At 41.4% G+C, this 19,110-nt stretch overlaps 1 protein-coding gene across 1 annotated transcript in view; it reads left to right on the top strand.

Annotated features, from left to right (window-relative positions):
* Window positions 1-470: 470 nt before the first annotated feature.
* The window catches only part of LOC103605975 (kinase suppressor of Ras 2-like), a gene marked incomplete at its 3' end in the record, with an annotated part of 123,086 nt that continues 104,446 nt past the window's right edge, over window positions 471-19,110 (top strand). Inside the window, exon 1 of the mRNA XM_008590574.1 lies at window positions 471-1,007. Within this exon, the coding sequence (XP_008588796.1) occupies window positions 828-1,007 (180 nt within the window). The remainder of the gene's footprint in view (window positions 1,008-19,110) is intronic.

Here is a 19,110-nt window from a genome sequence, read left to right as displayed (position 1 = left end):
GCCGGCTGGGGCGGCTGCGCGCACGGCGCCTCTCCACCAACCCGCTCCCCTGCAGGTCCCCCGCTCGCTCTCCATCCCTCGCCCGCGCTCCCTCTCCCCCCCCCACCCGCCCTTTGATTGACAGGCAAGATGTCGGTGTGGAGCGAGGCAGGAGCGATTGCAGCAGCCGTCACCCCCGGAGCCCGGCGGCGACAGCAGCAGCAGCAGCAGCAGCGCGGGGAGGAGACAGCAGCCAGCCGCAGTGGCCGCCGCAGCCGCGGGAGCACTGCAGACAGCATCCTGAGAACGCGCTGAGGCACTCCGAACGGTGGACCATGCCGTGTCACTGCAGCGGGGAGGGGGTCAACCCAGATTTTTTTTGACATAAAAGCAAGTCAGCCAAAAATATATAATTTTGTCCTTCACGGAGCCGGTGTGTAAAGAGTGAGCGCTATTTTCCTTTTCCTCCTCCTCCTGCTCTCCCTCCTCCTCCTCCTCCTACTCCTCTTTCCTCCTCCTTCCTAAGTGTACAGACAGCATCACATCACCTGGTTGGCTTCTGAGAAACAGCATCTCTCCTTTTCAGGGACCAGAGACTCAGAGAATGGAGACATTCTAATGGAGTCTGCTCGATACCCCAAAATAAAATAATAAATTTTGGCTCTTGTCCCCTCCTCCCGCCCCCACCCCCTCAACCCTGTGTGAGATGTTGGATTTCTTCTTCACGAGACACTGTTGAGAAGTCGCAGTGGCTGGAGAGGCGTAGGGGATAGACGGCCTCTACCCCCCCATCCCCCTTTTTTCTCTCTGGGAGGAGGAGGAGGGGAAGGGGGGTTGCAGAGCGAGCGATGGATGAGGAAAACATGACGAAAAGCGAGGAGCAGCAGCCTCTGAGTTTGCAAAAAGCCTTACAGCAGTGCGAACTGGTCCAAAACATGATAGACCTCAGTATCTCCAACCTAGAAGGGCTTAGGACCAAATGTGCTACCTCCAACGACCTCACACAAAAAGAAATCCGGACCCTGGAGGTAGGTGTTGCCTACGGGGGAAGAAGCAATCCTTCCCTCTCTCCCCTTTCTACCGACCATCCGCTCTCCCTGTGGTTCTGTTGGCTGGGGTTGGGGGTGGGGGGTGATAAGCTAGGTGGGCACGATTTGGTTTTCTGTGATTTTTATCTTATTGCAAAACCTGCGCTGGATATTCCTTTACTGTACTGCTGTCGTCTACGCTTGGCTGGGTGGTGGTGGTAGTAGTAGTAGTAATTGTTATTCTTTATTATTATTGTTGCGGCTGTTAACCGTTCTCATTCGGTTCCTCTCCGAGGAGGGAGTTCTCTCTTTTTTTCCGCTTGTGGATTTGTTTATGTGCCACGGGGGCTTGTGTGCTGGGTAAGACATTAAAGAGCTGCAGAGAACCCACGTGACCTTGCGCATTCTGCAGGTGGTCAAAAGGTGGTTTTTGCTTGCAGAATGGGGCTGTCTATAAATGTAGACCTCTTCTCTCGGCCTCCTTCCCAGCCCCCCACCCCACCCCCTCCCTCTTTTTGTTCCCTGGATTCTGCCCCCCCCCCGAATATACATGTCAAGAGGCAAGATGCATTAAAAAAAAAATTCCCCATTGAGCTACCCATTTCCAATGAAATCCTTTTGATGTAGTGAGTTGTTGCAGTCCCAAAATGTATAAAAAGAAAAAAAAAAAAAAAAGCCTGGATCAGCACACCTAGGTAGTGTGGGAAAATACTCTTGAATCTCCGTGGACCGCTGGGAAAGGGGTCGGGGAGGAGGAGTTATCTTTGGCATGTTTAAACATTCTCTCTAACAGAACTTGAGGGGGAGTTTGAAGCAGTTTTGGGGGACTGGGATGGGATGGGGGATGGATGCAAAGTTACTCAGAAAGAAGGTGGCAGAAATTATTTCTTCCGAAGGCCGTTTGGTCAAAGGAGGAAGGTTTCAAGAGCCTTAGGAAATGCCTGAGGTCCACAAAAATCACTGGGCATCTGCGTGTTCATAACGTCTGAAGTGTTCAATTCACTTTCTTCCCTTAAACTGGCCCAGCTGTACACATGCCTTGATTAAATTTGGGAGCTCCCATTAGCTGGCATTTGCTGAGGATGGTGGCCGTGGGGCTGGGAGCAGAGGAGTTCTGGACTTGGTGGGCTGAGTATGTGCTTGCTGTGCTGGGAAGTTCACCCCGTTTCTGGCTCATGAGTTCCCAGGGCCTGAACTCATTAGTCCTTGCTGAATCGTGTAGTTCTTGTGGCCCTGTTCTAGCCTGGATGAGCACTTCTCCCTGATTCACTTTCAGGTCTTTCTTTTTTTTTCCATGGTTTTAAATTTGGCTGGATGTCACCATGCAGGAGGTCATCCCTTTGAAAGAGGAGTTAGTGTGTATGTGTGTGTGTGTGTATGTGTTTTAATATGCTGTCTGCTACCCTAGGAGACATGTCTATGTGCACCTGTCACCTGGGAACATGATCCTCAGAAATGAAATAAGATAAATGTCAAGGAGTATTGGAGGAGTGGGAATTGTGTTGGGAGGCACGGGTATTGCCTTTCTCTGAGCTTAGGCGAGCAGGCTAGGCTAGGACTCTGCTGCTGGAAGAAAAAAGTGTGGGATGCTCTGGCCCAGTATTCTGTCTCTGTTCGAACAGTTCCCAAGAGTAGATTCCATTTAGAACTGCATGCAGTAAATAAATAAATAACCCCAAAAGGCCACCTGGGATCTCTTTTGTTCTTCTGAGTCAGGAGTTCCAAGGGTATTGCCTTTCTCTGAGCTTAGGCGAGCAGGCTAGGCTAGGACTCTGCTGCTGGAAGAAAAAAGTGTGGGATGCTCTGGCCCAGCATTCTGTCTCTGTTCGAACAGTTCCCAAGAGTAGATTCCATTTAGAACTGCATGCAGTAAACAAATAAATAACCCCAAAAGGCCACCTGGGATCTCTTTTGTTCTTCTGAGTCAGGAGTTCCAAATGCTACTTTGTGTATTACTATGTAAGTTTCTCCAGAGTTTTCTTTTTCTCTTTTCAAACATGTCCCATCTTCTGATAACTCCCTGGATGGTGAAGATTGACACACTGGGCCTTGGGTTCTCTTGCTTTCTTTCTGCATAGTGGTTTTTCTTTTTATACTGGGGGATGGAGGTATTGGTATGATGGTGGTGGTGATGGGGCGGGGGGAGTTGCAGTTGCAGGGGATGCATTTGTTTGTAGTTTCCTGGTCCCAGTACGCTGCAGAGCATGCCAACCACTTCATCCTTATTGCCTAGGGAATGGTCTTGAGTGGTTATGCCAATTTAGATTTCCCAGATCTCTAGGGCTAGGGAGGGGCAACTGAGGAGGGGCTGGTGACTCGGGGTCCAGCCAGTTTTCTATCCCAGTAGTTGCCAAATTTTTGTATCTCAAAACCACATGAGGCTGCTTGTTAAAAAGCAGATTCTCAACCTCTAACCCCAGAGATTATAATTCAGTTGGGATTGGAGAAAGGGCCCAGGAATCTGCCTTTAGTAAACAGTCCATGTGTTTCTAATGCATGTTTTCATCTTGACACTGAGAAATATTAATCCCTGAGAAGATAGTTGTCATGTTTCAGCTATTTAATGGTAAAAACTCCATGCTCACTAACACTAAAGTAAGTAATAAATTGAATAGACTATCCCTGAAAACCTTGATAAAAAGCAACATTTAGCAGCATGCATACACTCCTGTAGAAACAAAACTATACAACATGGATTTGGCCTTCAAGAAGCATACTTCATGGTTAGGGAGACAAGGCCAATAGTATCTATTTGAAATAATGATAAAGACCAAACAATAAATAATAGGGGGGACAGCATGTAGGTCCATTGAGAATGTGTTCAGCTGCATGAAATGGAAAACTCAACCCCAATGGTGAAACAAATAGTGATTTCTTTTTCTCATGTGACAAGAAGTCTGGAGGTACGTAGCTGCTTGAGTTGGCTTAGCAGGCCAATAATAGCAGAACTCTTGTCTTTGAGAATTCTGATGGCCTTTCCCTTATGGTTGCAAGATGGCTCCTGTGGTTTCAACTGTTACATCTGGATTCAAGGTAGGAAGGAGAAGGACCAGGTCAGTGTGAAAGAATAAAGGGTTCGTACCTTTGTTTCAGGACTCCTCCTCCTCCCCACCCCACTGATGATGTTTAATAATGTCTTCTGGGCTAGAGCTGGGTCAGTCCTAGCTGCAAGGGAGGCTGGGAGGTGAGGAAGTGAGAACACCATCATGATAGGCTTAGACGGATCATGATCGATTGCCTGGCTTGACTGTTTCCTCCCCATACAAAATCAGGGTTCTGGTAGCATTAAAAACGATGTGAGTGGACATTGGGTGGACAGAGAGCAACGTCAGACACAGTATGTTGCTAGCAAATGTTTTAGTGGAAAAGAAAATTCATGAGCTTAGAAGTTAGATTGATGTAGCTTTGAATTCTACCTTTTCTACTTACTTTATCTTAGGCTAGTGATTTAAATTTTCTGACCCATAGTTTAACTTTTTTTTTTTTTTGCAAAATTACAGTAATAGAATAATATTACCTACCTCAGAGGGTGATCGTAAGGTTTAGAAGAGATGACATTTTCAAGGGCCTACTTCTATCTCAAACACAGTGCCTGCAGGTGCTGAATATATAGCTACTGTGATGATGATGACTTGCAGTATATAGTGTGGAATAGATGACATGGGAGGGAACAGTGCAGATCAGAGCGACAGAAGGAGCTTGAGCAGCATTTCTGAAGTATGTTCTGTAGAACCCCAATTATGTGGGATGTTAGCATTTTTTATTCTTCCAACAAATTCTGGAATCCAGGCACTGTACTGGATGCTGGTGGTCAACAAATGTTCTGTGGCCAGAACTAATTCTATGATTAACTAGTTTGGGAAAGGTTGAATTAAGCAAAGAGAAACAGGCATCTTTACTGCAGGACTTCTCAGGGACTTTAATATGTTATATATGTACATTTTGCCTCCAAGAGAGGAGAGAGTCTGCAGTATTTCCTTTTTCCAAAGATTTCTCTCTGGATTTTTATTCCATAGGGTACTTCTGGGAATCATTTGGCAAAGCAGCTAGGGAAGTGTTCTTAATTGGGAAGATGGGGATTTGGAATGGAGTCAAGCATGGGTAGGGTTTAGATTGCAACAAAAGGGGAGAGCTCACTAGACAAGAACAACAAGCCAGATGAAGTAGTTATCATGCCTTCATGGGGCAGCATAGAGACCAGTTTGTCCAGAATGGAGGCTGTCTGATAGCATGTTGTCTTAGTCTGTTTTGTGCTGCTATTACAGAATATCACAGACTAGGTAATTTGTAAAGAAAAGAAGTTGATCTGGCTCACGGTTCTGGAGGCTGGGAAGTCCAAGAGCATGGTGCCAGCATCTGCTTGGCATCTAGTGAGGGCCTTCTTGCTGCATCACCCTCTGGGGGAAGGCAAAAGGGCAAGCGAGTGTACAAGACAGAGAGAGAATGAGGGTCAAACTTCACCCCCCTATCAGGAACCCAGTCCTGTAATAACAGCATTAATCCCTTCATGAGGGTGGAGCCCTCATGACCTAATCATTTCTTAAAGATCCCACCTCTTAATACCATCACAATGGCAATTAAATTTCAACATAGCAAACAAATTTAGGTCACTAACTCTTGGGGTCTGACTAGGATGGGGAGGCAGGCCAACAAAGTCTCATCCCTTTGAAGGAGGGGATAAAAGTCTTCAAAGGTTTTGGAGTGAATACAATAAAAAGGATGTTTAAAGGCTAGTCTCATGGCAGCTGTAGCAAGGGCTAGCAAGCTATTTCTGCAAAAGGCCAGATAGTAAGTAGTTTAGGCTTTGCGGCCCCTGCTGTGTCGATCACAACTACTCAACTCTGCTGTTGTAGCATGCAGCAGCCATGGACAATACGTACATGAATGGGTGAGACAGTTTTCCAATAAAACTTTATGGATCCTGAAATTTGAATTTGATATAATTTTCACATGTCACGAAATATTATTTTTCCTTTTGATTTTTTTGACACTTAAAAATGTAGAAACAATTTTTAGTTTCTGGGCCTTACAGAAAACAGGTGGTCGGTCACATTTGGCCCAAGGGCTGTAGCTTGCTGATCCATAGTCTGTAGGATAGATGAGGCAGGAAAGACCCTGGATGATGGAGACCATCTGAAAGGTGAGCAAGTGACACTAAAACTGGAGGGCACTGGCCAAGTGGAAGTGGTTCTGAGCTGGACTCTATTTTGGTTAAATTGCAAGGGTATGGAAATCAGGGGTAGGGATTGGGGGTGAATAAATATGGAATCTCCTTGTACAGCAAGGGCATTATAGCCATGCATTTATCAATTCTTTGTTCTTTATATGTTCCATCTCAATTGTATGTTGCTATGTAATTAGCATCTCTAAACTTAATTACGTTTGAGTAACCTTGGGCTTAAGACAACAATTTATTTTTCATGATTCCGTGGGTTGGGCTTGGCTGGGCAGTTCTTCTGCTGGTCTCACCTGGACTCACTCATCTGGCAGAAGGGCTGGCGAATGGGGAAGCTGAGCTTCTCTCTCCATGTGGTTTCTCCATTGGGGTAGCTAGGGTGTCTTACATGGCTCTGGTATTCCAAGAGAGCAGGAATGAGTCTTGAGATTCAGAAGTCACATGATGTCACTTCCATTACATTTTTGAGTTGTCGTAAGTCACCAGCTCAGCCTGCATGTAGAGAATGGGGAAATAGACTCCTCTCCTGAGTGGGAGAGGAAACTGCAAACTTAGTGTATTCATTAGGATAGGCTGTAACAAATAGACCCCTAAATGTGTAATAGCTCCCATACAGTAGAAGTCTTTTTCTTGCTCACAAAACAGTTCAAGACGGGTGTTCTTGGTTGGTGAACCGTTCTCTCATGCTCCAGGCTCCTTCCTTTCAGCAGTGTCGTCGTTGTTTGCCTCCAGGAAGGGGAGAATGTACAGAAAAGACAGCCTCATCAAAGACTCATTCCTTGCTCTCATCAGTTCTGCTTGCATTCTCTTAGCTAGAATTTAGTCACAACACTGCAAGTGATATGGGGAAGGAAGTTTAGCTGTGGGCCCAGAAAGAAGAGAAACCTGAGTTTGCTGGATAGCTAGTCGTCTCTGCCACAGCTAATGATAAGCCGTTATCACTAAATGTTATCATTAGCAGTTATCTATTGCTACCGAACAAAATTTAGTAGCTTAAAACAGCAATCATTTATTTGCTCATCTGCCTTCAATTTGGGATGGACTCAGCTGGCCAGTTCTGCTGATCTTGCCTGGGCCACTTATCTGGTTTTGTTCATTTGGTGGCTTGACTGGGGCTGGAGGTTTAAGATGATCTTACATAAGTGGTGGTTGGCTGGGTGCCTCAGTTCTCCTCTACATGGCTTCTCCAGCAGGATAGCCTAGGTTTCTTATATGGTGGCAGCAGCAGTGTTCCAAGAGGGCAAGCCCCAATGCACAAGCCCTTCTTAAGCCTCTACTTCTGCAACCTTTGCTAATGACCCATTGGGCAGAGCATGTTACATGGATAAGCCCAGAGTCAATATGGCTATGGATTTCAGGAGGCATGGTCCAGTCTAATATAACAGTGTACCACAGCTATGAAACAAAACAAAAACAAAAAGAGCATGGGAGGGAGAGGAAGGGGTATGGGATGATCAACAAAGGCTCCCTCGGAGAGATTTTACTGACTTGAGAAGCAAGCCATAAAATATCTGGAGAAGAGTGTGCTAGGCAGAGGGAACAGCAGATGCAAACTTCTTGGGTGGGAACATGCTTGGCATGTTGTTGGAATAATGAGACCACTGTGGTTGGAGTGGAGAGAGTGGGTGGAGAAGGGATGAAGGACAAAGTGAGAGACTGAAGCAGAGCCCACTGTGGTTGGAGTGGAGAGTGGGTGGAGAAGGGATGAAGGACACAGTGAGAGACTGAAGCAGAGCCCTGGTCCTAGAGGGCTTCGCTTAGATACTTGTGGATTTTATTCTAACTGTGATAGAAGCCCTTTGAATGGGAGGTGACCGATTTATGTTTTTAAAAGATGTGATTGCTGCAGGGAAAACAGACTGTAGGGGGTAAGAGTGGAAACGGGGGGACAAGTTGGGCATTGCTGTGGGAGTCCAAGTTAAGAAAGACCATGTTTTTGACTAGTAGGATGATTGGGGGGTGGGGTGGGGTAAGTGGCTGCATTCAGAAGGTCAAGTGCATGGGAGGTGCTCATAAATCAGATATGAGAGGTAAAGGAAAATAAAAAGTGAGGATTATTTCTAGATGTTTGGTCTAGGAACTGAGTGCCGTTATTTGGAATGTGAAGACTTGAGGTGTAATATGTTGGGCTTGATAGTCAAGTCCTGTTGGACATTTGTCAAGTAGACAGTTGGATATGGAAGTCTGGAGCCCTTAGAAAGGCTGGAGATATGCAGTTCACTTAATGTATCAGGAATATTTTTTTCTGTATTATTAAAATATTATTTTTAATGGCTGCATAATATGACAGGGATGCTCAATAATTTGTTCAGACAAAATGCTATTGTCGGGTGCTTATGTTCCTAATTTTGTATTATTATAAACAATGCTATAGTAGACATCTTTGTGGCTCTTCCTTGTCTTCAGTTCCTAAAAGTGGAATTGCTGGATCAAAGTATATGCAATTTGGGATGGACTCAGCTTTGTGCAAAATCAAAGTTTTGGGACTTTTGATAGGTTTTGCCAAATTGCCCTTCACCAGCAGTACAGAAAAAGGTCCATTTTCCCATATCCTCAGCATGAGGGTATATTTTGTTTTGTTTTTTGGTTGCCTGTGTTTTGATATCTGAGAGTTCAGGGTTTACAAAACAGTTGTCTCAGATTAGAATGTGGTCTTTTCTGTTTCTAGCTGGGGAGGGGCTGGGAACCTGGGGGGACAGGGAAGTACTTGATTCTCTGCGCAAAGTGGGCAGCCTGTGAGGACCTACCCCTTTCTTCTGCCTTGTTCTCATAAAGGGGTGTGTGGGGTGGTGGTGGTGGGGATCTCACAATTCTGAGCTAGTGACAAATGTTATTTCTGAAGGGGTCACCACTCCCTCTGGGTTTTTGGAGTGAATTCTACCAGGGAGTTTGTTATCCTTCTTCCAAAGGGCAGAAAACTGGGGAGTCTTCCTCCTCCCAGAGAATTGGTCATTTTCTGGGCTCCCACCGACTTGGCCCCAACTGATGGGAAGAGGGGACAGGGTCTGTCCTTCCCTCTTGCCCTCAGTGTGCTGCTCTGTGTCTGGGGACAGGAGGAGCATTCAGGCTCCCAGAGAATTGGTCATTTTCTGGGCTCCCACCGGCTTGGCCCCAACTGATGGGAAGAGGGGACAGGGCCTGTCCTTCCCTCTTGCCCTCAGTGTGCTGCTCTGTGTCTGGGGACAGGAGGAGCATTCAGGGGCTGAGGATGTGGCAATCAGGAAGGAGGATGAAGAAGCTGAGGGACGGGAAGGGAAAAGGGACACAAATTGGAGAAGAAAATCAAAGCCTGGCATGATTTTCTTCAGCAGGGTTTCTGTGACGCTGGAGCATCTCTCCAGTGGGTTATGACCACAACTGTGCTTGTTCCTGTTTTACAAGTGAGTTTACTGAGGTTTAGAGTCACTGATTTGACCCAAACCACCAGAGTAAGGCAGCTACAGACACAGGAACAGAGAGAGATTTACTGCTCTACTGTGGATTCCCCAAAGGGGAACGTGGCATGGCCTGGAGGAGAGGAAAGGAAGATGAGAACAAATGCAGGGCAAAGGGGAGGTGTGGACGTTAATGGTAATGATGTGATTAGAGGTGACAGCTACAGGATTAATGAGAATCATAATGATGGAATACTCTGTCACTGAAATGGTTTCTTTGGTTACAATTACAGATGACAGTTATTGAAGAGAAATACAGGACCGATGGAAGCAAAGCAGGGCATTCACTGAGATGATCACCGTATATTTCTATGGGACAGTGCTGTTTTTGAGTATTTAGGTGATTTCTCTGTTTTGCCATAATGGAAATCTTGTTCTTGATGAAGACTGAATATCTGGTCCCCTGAGAGTTACTAGGCAGCCATTGATTAAAGCCGTGGATGCATTCCAAAGATGGATGTGTTTGATTTTCCTGGACCAGTAGAGAAGTGAGATGAAGACTCAGAAATAATAACTTGGGGGGCCGGCCCGGTGGCGCACAGCGCTAGTGCGCTGCTTGGGAAGTGCGGCGGCGCTCCCGCCGAGGGTTCGGATCCCACATACGGACCGGTTCCCGCTCACTGGCTGAGCGAGGCGCGGGGGCAGCGCCGAGGGTTGCGATCCCGTTGCCGTTGCCGGTGCCGGTCCGGTGCGGGGGCGACACTGAGGGTTGCGATCCGTTGCCGGACACGGAAAAACGTCCTCCCAACCCCCAGTGCATGGTAACCTCTATTCTATTTTCTGTTTCTATGAATTGGACTACTCTAGATGCCTCATATAAGTGAAATAAGACAATATTTGTTATTTTGTGTCTGGCTTATTTCATTTAGCATAATATTTCCAAGTTTCATTCATGTTCTAGAATGTATCATCACTTCCTTTTTATGGCTGAATCATAGTCCACTGAATGGATGTATCATGTTTTGTTTATCCATCCATCAATGAACATTTAAGTTGTTTCCACTTTTTGGCTATTGTGAATAATGCTGCTGTGAACATTGCTGTAAAAGTATCCGTTTGAGTTCCTGCTTTCAATTCTTTTGGGTGTATATATTATCCAGGAACGGAATTGTTGGGTCATACGGTAATTGTTTTTAATTTTTCGTGGAACCACCATAATGTTTTCCATAGTGGCTGCACCATTTTATATTTCTACCAGCAATCCATGAGGGTTCTAGTTTTTCCACATCTTTGATAACATTTGTTATTTTCCGTTTTTTATTTTTATTTACTTTTTTTGGTGGCTGGCCAGTATGGGGATCTGAACCTTCGACCTTGGTGTTGTAACACGGTGCTCTAACCAAATGAGCTAACCAGCCAGCCCCTCATTTTTAATTTTTATTCTATTTTATTTATTTAAAAGTTAAATATATTTTATTTTTTATCATTATATCAAACTTTATTGAAATCATATAGTTAGATGTGAGTAGTTATTTGATAGTGTTAACATTTGAGTTCATTGTAGATATTCAAATAAAAGGACATAAAGCCCCAGAAATATGCCTCATTTTTAAAGTTATAGCCATCCTTGTAGGTATAAAGTAGTATCTCATTATGGTTTTGATTTGCATTTCCCTAATGACTAATGATGCTGAGCATCATTTTATGTGCTTATTGGCTATTTTTGTTTATCTTCTTTGGAGAAATATCTATTCAAGTTATTTTAAAAATTTTAACATTGTACATATTTATGGGGTCTAGTATGTTGTTTCAATACATGCAAATACTGCTAAATGATTCACTTAGGGTGGATAGCACAGTTTTGTACCCATTAGTCCTCCACTTCTCCTTCTCCCTACAACCCTTCCCCTCCCGGCCCCTCTGGTAACCATTATTCTACTCTACTTCTATGAGAACCACCTTTTTTTTTTTTTTGCAGATTCCACATATGAGTAAGATCATGAGGTATTGTCTTTCTGTGCCTGACTTACTTCACTTAACATGATGGTTTCCTGTTCCATCCATGTTGCTGCAAATGATAGGATATCATTTTAAAAAATATTTGTGTAGTATTTCATTGTTTATCTATACCACAGTTTTTTTTTTATCTATTCAACCATTGATAGACATTTAGGTTGATTCGATCTCTTGGCTGTTGTGAATAGTGCTGCGATGCACATGAGAGTGCAGGTGTCTTTTTGATATATTGATTTCATTTCCTTTGGCTATATACCCAGTAGTGAGATAGCTGGGTCTTAAGGTCGATCTATTTTTAGTTCTCTGAGGAACCTCCCTACTGTTTCCCACAGTGGCTGCACCAATTTACATTCCTATCAGCCATGTAGGAGAGTTCCTTTTCCTCCACATCCTCACCAGCATTCTTATTTTCTGTCTTGTTGATAACAGCTATTGTAACTGGGGTGAGATGATATCTCACGGTGGTTTTAATTTGCATTTCCCTGGCGATTAGTGATGTTGAGCATTTTTTCATGTGCCTGTTGGCCATTTTTATGTCTTCTTTTGAGAAATATCTGTTCAGGTCCTTTGCCCATTTTTTAAATTGGGTTATTTATGTGTTTTTTGCTGTTGAGTTGTTTGTGTTCCTTATACATTCCGGATATTAGCTCTTTGTCTGATGTGTAGTTTGCAAACACTTTCTCCCATTCTGTAGTTGTCTCATCAATGTGTTTTAGTGCCCTTGCTGTGCGGAAGCTTTTTAGTTTGATGTAGTCCCATTTGTGTATTTTTGCTTCAGTTTCCTGTGCCTTTGTAGTCTTGCTCAAAAGAGCACTGTCCATTCCCATTTTGTGTAGTGTTTCCCATATGTTTTCTTCTAGTAGGCAGCCTTTTTAAAAATTAAAGTTAAAATTAGATTTTTTCCATATTTACTAAGGTATAATTAACAAATAAAATTGTATATATTTAGGATGTACAACATGATGATTTAATATACATATATTGTGGAATGATCACACAATCAAGTTAGGTAACCCATCCATGACCTCACACTTACTATTTTTGTGTGAGTGTGTGATGAGAACATTTAAGATCTACTCTCTTAGCAAATTTCAAATATACAATGTAGTCTCATTAACTGTAGTCACTCCAGAACTTACTCATTTTATAACTGAAAGTTTACACCCTTTGGCCAACATCTCCCCATTTCCCCTAGCCCCCAGCTCCTGGAAACCACCATTCTACTCTGTTTCTATGAGCTTTTGACTTTTTTAGATTCTACATATAAGTGAGATCATACAGTATTTGTCTTTCTCTGTCTGACTTATTTCCCTTAGCATAATGACAAGGCAGCCTTTTAACTTGAATGAGTTATAATGGTTAGAATTGTCCTCCTTCTGTTGTATGAGATCTGCTCCCTGGTGACTTCTATCCTTTGATTCTACTCTCTAGAGGAGAGGGAATGAGACCAGTCCCTCCTCTGGCTCAGGAAATGGTCTCAAGTAGAGTTTGCATATAGCTCTAGAACCTACCAGGTGGAGACAAGAGATGGGCATGCCCATAGACTCCTGACAAGACTCCGATCCAAACTTTGCAGCCACCATCCCCTGCTCTGTCCTGCCCTGCAGGTGTTCCATTCTTACCCATTTGGGGGATTTGGGGTTGGTGGCAGTGGTGATTTACCTTTGCCTGTCCACCTCCCGTACCCAGGGTGTCACATCAATGAAAAATAGTCCTGGATGTTTCTCTGTGTGCCCATCCACGAAGACACTGCTTAGCCCGGGTTGGTGGTCCAGACTTGAGCACCGAGGCCAATAGGTATAAAGAAGAGCCTGTTAAATGGGACATACAGGGACTTTGTTTTTATTAGTTAGGAGACGAAGCAAGTTTAGATACCACTTTTGTATTTTTATTATTATCTGACTGAGAGAGCAGTGTTTTGTGATAAACTCCAAAATCAATATGCTTAAAATCTAATCTGCAAAAATGGATTTTTTACCATCAGCTCTAAAGAAAGCCCTTCTAGAAGAACCTCTTCTTGGTGGGGCCTTCCTTAAATACTCTCACACTTACCCAGTGGCTTGTACCAGGGGAACAGAAGTGAATACTAAGTAATTTTGTTTTCTGCTAATATTTTATCATGAAAAATTTCAACAATAGCAAAGTTGAAGGTGCTTTGCAGTGAATATACTGGTACAATTAACCTTTTGCTATACGTGCCTTATCCCATATCTGTCCATCTATCTGTCCCTCTCTGCACCCATGAATCCATCTTACTGATTGATGTATTCAAAGTAAATCGTAGGCATCAGTACACTTCCCCCTAAATACTTCTGCATACATGTCATTAGAGTTCAATATTTGTTTATTTTTTTGGGTGTAAAATGTACATACAATGAAAAGCAAAGATCTTAATTTTATATTCACTGAGTTTTGACAAATAAATACACCCGTGTAACCTGAACTTCTATCAAGATTATTGGACATTTATCATCACACAGTTAATTCTTACTCTCATTCTTAAATCAAACAGTTTTCTGTTTCTTTTTCTACCATAAACTAGTTTTGCCTGTTCTAGTATTGCATATAAATGAAATCACATACATCATGTACTTTTTGATTTTTGACTTTTTTTTTTTGGTGTACAGTTCTATGAGATTTAACTCGCGTAGACTCATGTAACCACTGGTACAATTAGGATATAGAGAAGTTCTTTCACCCAAGAAAACTCCCTTCTGCTTGCCCACTATAGTTAGACCCTCCTCTCCTGCTAACCCCTGACAACCACTGATCTGTTCTCATTGCCACAGTTTTGTCTTTCTGAGAATGTTATATAAATGAAATCATTTGCATATGACTCCTGAGACTGGCTCATTTCATTCAGCACAATGCCTTTGAGATTCATGCAAGTAGTAGCATGAATCAGCACTTCATTCTTTTTCATTGCTGAGTAGTATTCCATCACATGTATGTTCTACAGTTTGCTTCTTCAGTTACCTGTTGAAGGATATTTGGGTTGTTTCCGGTTTTTGGTGATTACGAACAGAGCTTCTGTAAACATTTGTGTGCAGTTTTTGTATGAAGATAAGTTTTATTTTCTCTAGGGTAAATACATAGCAGTGGAATGGCCAGATCATATGGTAGGTATAATTTTATGAAAAACTGCCAAGCCATTTTCCAGAGTGGCTGTACATCCTTAGGCACCCTTACTAGCAATGGATGAGAGGTCTAGTTGCTGCTCCGTATCCTCATCAGCACTTGGTATGGTCAGTATTTTTTATTTTAGCCATTCTAATGACTGTGCAGTGGTTTTAATTTACATTTCCCTCATGACTAATGATGTTGAACATTTTTTTTCATGTGATTATTTCCCTTCCATATGTCCTGTTTGATAAAGAGTCTAAGTCATTTGCCCATTTAAGAAAAAATTGGATTGTTTCCTTACTGTTGAATTTTGAGATTTCTTTATATATTCTAAATACAGTCCTTTGTCAGATAAGAAATTTGCAAATATTTTCTAACATTCTGTGTTTTTTTTTTCTTGTAACAGTGTCTTTTGCAGAGAAAACTATAAAAATTCAATAAAGTCCAGTTTATCAATTTTTTCTTTTATGGATCATGTTTTTGGTGTTATGTCTAAGATCTCTGCTGAACCTTAGGTCACAAAGATTTTCTTCTATATGAGGGGTATCCAAAGTGTTTATGGAAAGATTCATATTGTCTTTTAATCCATTCTTCCATGAATTTTTTGAAGTACGCTTGTATTTTCTCATATAAGTTATGTGTTAGATATTTTGAGTAGATTTTTGTATACGTTGTGAAGTTTAAGTTCAGGTTTATTTTCATTTTTTTTTTTTTGCACTTTAATGTCCAATTATTTTAGCACCATTTGCTGAAAAGACTATTTCTTCCTCCATTGAACTGCATTTGTACCTTTATAAAAAAATCAATTGGCCATATTTGTGAATATCTATTTCTTGATTCTTTATTCTGTTCCACTGATCCATGTGTCTGAATGTCCAATTATTTTAGCACCATTTGCTGAAAAGACTATTTCTTCCTCCATTGAACTGCATTTGTACCTTTATAAAAAGATCAACTGGCCATATTTGTGAATATCTATTTCTTGATTCTTTATTCTGTTCCACTGATCCATGTGTCTATCCCTTTGCCAATACCACATTGCCATGATTACTGTAGCTTTGTGGTAATTCTTAGAATTGAATAGTGTGAGTCTTCCAACTTTTTTTCAAAATTGTTTTAGTTATTTAGTTCCTTTGTCTTTCTATATAAGTTTTAGAATCAGCTTGTCTATATCTACAAAAAAATTCTCTTGGGATTTTGATTGCAATTGCATTAAATCTATAGATCATTTTGGGGGGAATTGACACCTTAACTATGTCAATTCTTCTAGTCCATGAAGATGGTGTGTCTCTCCATTTATTTAAGTCTTCTTTGATTTTCTTCACTAGCATTTTGTAGTTTTCAGCATACAGATCCTGTGCATATTTTGTTAGACTTATACCCAGGTATTTTATTTTTTGGGATCTGTTGTAAGTCATACTAATTTAAAATTCTTGGTTTCCTATCATTAGTTTTTGGTATTAAAAATCTGATGGAGTTTTGTGTTGATCTTGTATCCTGTGGCCTTGTTAAACATACTTGTAAGTACTAGGAGCTTTTTTTTCTAGATTCCATGTGAGTTTTTTCCTTTGTTTTCTTTCTTTCATTCTTTTTATTTTTTTTGGCAGCTGGCCTGTCTGGGGATCCTCAACCTCGACCTTGGCATTATAACATTGACTCTAACCAACTGAATTAATTGGTCAGCTCCCTGTGGGATTTTCTACATAGACGATCATATTGTCTGTCAGTAGGAATAGTTGTATTTTAAATTTTTAAATTTATTTGTTTTTTACTGGCTAGCACTTCTACTACAATGTTGAATAGGGATGGTGGGAGTAGACATGATTGCTTTGTTCCTGGTTACAGGGGAAAAGCGTTCAGTTTTTCTACCATTAAAAATGATGTTAGCTTTGGGTTTTTTTGATTGTTTGTTTTGGTAGATGTGCTTTTATTTATAAGGTTAAGAAGTTCTTTTCCTGGTTCATTGAGAATTTTAATGATGAATGGATATCGAATTTTGTCAAATGCTTTCTATACATCAATTGATATAATCATGTAGTTTGTCTTCTTTAGACTATTAATATGATGGATTACACTGTTTGATTTTTAAATTTCGACCCAGTCTTACATTCCTGGGATAAACCCCACTTGGTCATAGTGTATTATTTTAATACATTGCTGGATCCGATGTGTTAGTATTTTGTTGAGGATTTGAGTCTATGTTTGTTTGTTTTTTTTTTTTGTCTTTTTCCGTGTCCGACAACGGATCGCAACCCTCAATGTTGCCCCCGTACCGGACCGGGGACCGGCAACGGGATCGCAACCCTCGGCGTTGCTCCCGCGCCTCGCTCAGCCAGTGAGCGGGAACCGGTCTGTATGTGGGATCCGAACCCTCGGGCGGGAGCGCTGCTGCGCTTCCCAAGCGGCGCACTATCCAGTGCGCCACCGGGCCGGCCCTTGAGTCTATGTTCATGGGGGCTATTTGTGGTTTTCCTTTATTGTACTGTTTTCATTTAGTATCAGGGTAATACCAGCCTTATAAATGAGTTGAGCAGTATTCTTTCCACTTCTGTTTTCTGGAAGAGATTGTATAGAATTGGTGTTATTTCTTCTTTACATGTTGGTTGGAGTTTACCAGTGATACTGTCTGGGCCTAGAGAATTTTTTTGTGTGTATGAAAAGTTTTTAACTACAGCTTAAATTTCTTTAATAGTTTTAGGTCTATTCATGTAATGTATTTATTCTTGGGTAAATTTTGGTAATTTGTGGCTTTCAAGGAATTGGTACATTTTAAAAAATTGTTGAGTTTAAACAATGCCTAGAGTTGCTTGCAGTATTCCTTTCTTATACTTTTAGTGTCTATGGGCACTATAGTGATATCCCCTCTTTTATTCCTGATATGGTAATGTGTCATTCTGGCTAGAAGTTTATCATTTTATATTTTATTTTTACTTTTTTATTTGGTAGCTGGCTGGTATGGGGATCCAAATCCTTGACCTTGGTGTTACCAGCACTGTGCTCTCACCAACTGAGCTAACTGGCCAGCCCAAAGTTTATCATTTTAATTCATTGCTTCATAGAACCAGGTTTAGGCTTCATTTGTTTTCTCTATTGTTTGTCTGTTTTTAATTTCATTTGTTGGTATTTATTTATTTATTTATTGCAGCTGGCCACTATGGGGACCTGAGCCCATGACCTTAGTGTTATAAGGCTGTGCTGTAACCAGCTGAGCTCACTGGCCAGCTTTTTCATTGATTTTTGTTCTTATTATTTTTCCTTTCTTCTGCTTGCTCTGGGTTTATTTTGCTCTTGTTTTTGTATTTCTTGAGTTAGATGCTTAGATTGTTGATTTGAGACTTTTCTCCTATAATAATGTAGGTATTTATTGCCATACATTTCCCTCTAAGGACTCCTTTACCTGGACTTCACAAATTTTGATAAGTTGTATTTTCATTGTTTTTCAGTTCACAGTATTTTCTAACTTCTTTTGAGGCTCCCTTTTTGATGCATGTATTCTTTAGAAGTGTGTTATTTAATTTACAAGTGTTTGTGGTTAGAACATGGTGCCAGCTGCCCCCCCACCCCCCCAATTTTTTTTTCAGTGTTTGGATATTTTCTGTTATCTTTTTGTTATTGATTTCTAGCTTAACTCAATTATGGCCAATGAATACATTTTGTATGATTTCAATTATCTTAAAATATTTAAGGTTCATTTTATTACTCTGGATATGTTCCCTCTTGGTGATGTTCATGTGCATTTGAAAAGAATGTGTTTTCTGCTGTTGATGGGTGCAGTGTTCTATAAATGACAGATCTAGTTGGTCGATGGTGTCGTTCAGAGCCTCTACATCCTTGCTGGCTTCCTCTCTAGTTGTTTTATTGATTACGGAAAGAGGAGTGTTGACACTTTCTGCTGTATTGTGGATTTGTCCATTTCTCTTTTCAGTTCCATTAGTTTTTGCTTCATATATTTACAGCTGTTTTGTTAAGTGTATATACATTTACGGTGGTTATGTCTTTTTAGTGAATTTACCCTTCATCATTATTTAAAGTTCCTTTTTATTCCTGGAAATTTTCCTTGCTCTGAAAACTGTTTTCTCTGATATTAATACAGTCACTCCAGATTTTCTTTTTAGAAACTGGGATAAAATTTATGTAATGTATAATTCAACATTTTAACCATTTTAAAGTGTACAGTGAAATGGTTTTTAGTAAACACACAGTATTTTGCAACCATCACTACTATCTAAATTCAGAACATTTCTATCCCTGCACACACAAAAAACCCCTTGGACCTGTTAGCAGTTAGTCCCAATTACCCTGCCTTACATCCCTGCTAACCACTAATCTATTTTCTGTCACTATTGTTTGGCCTGCTCTGGGCATTTCATTTTTTTCTTTTCTTTTCTTTTTTTTTTTTTTTTGACTGGGAAGG

The sequence above is a fragment of the Galeopterus variegatus genome, unplaced genomic scaffold (genome assembly GCF_000696425.1).
Source record: "Galeopterus variegatus unplaced genomic scaffold, G_variegatus-3.0.2 Scaffold6204, whole genome shotgun sequence".
NCBI classification, from domain to species: Eukaryota; Metazoa; Chordata; class Mammalia; order Dermoptera; family Cynocephalidae; genus Galeopterus; species Galeopterus variegatus.
Note: the sequence above shows the minus strand (reverse complement) of the source record. Positions and strands in the feature narration are given on the sequence as shown.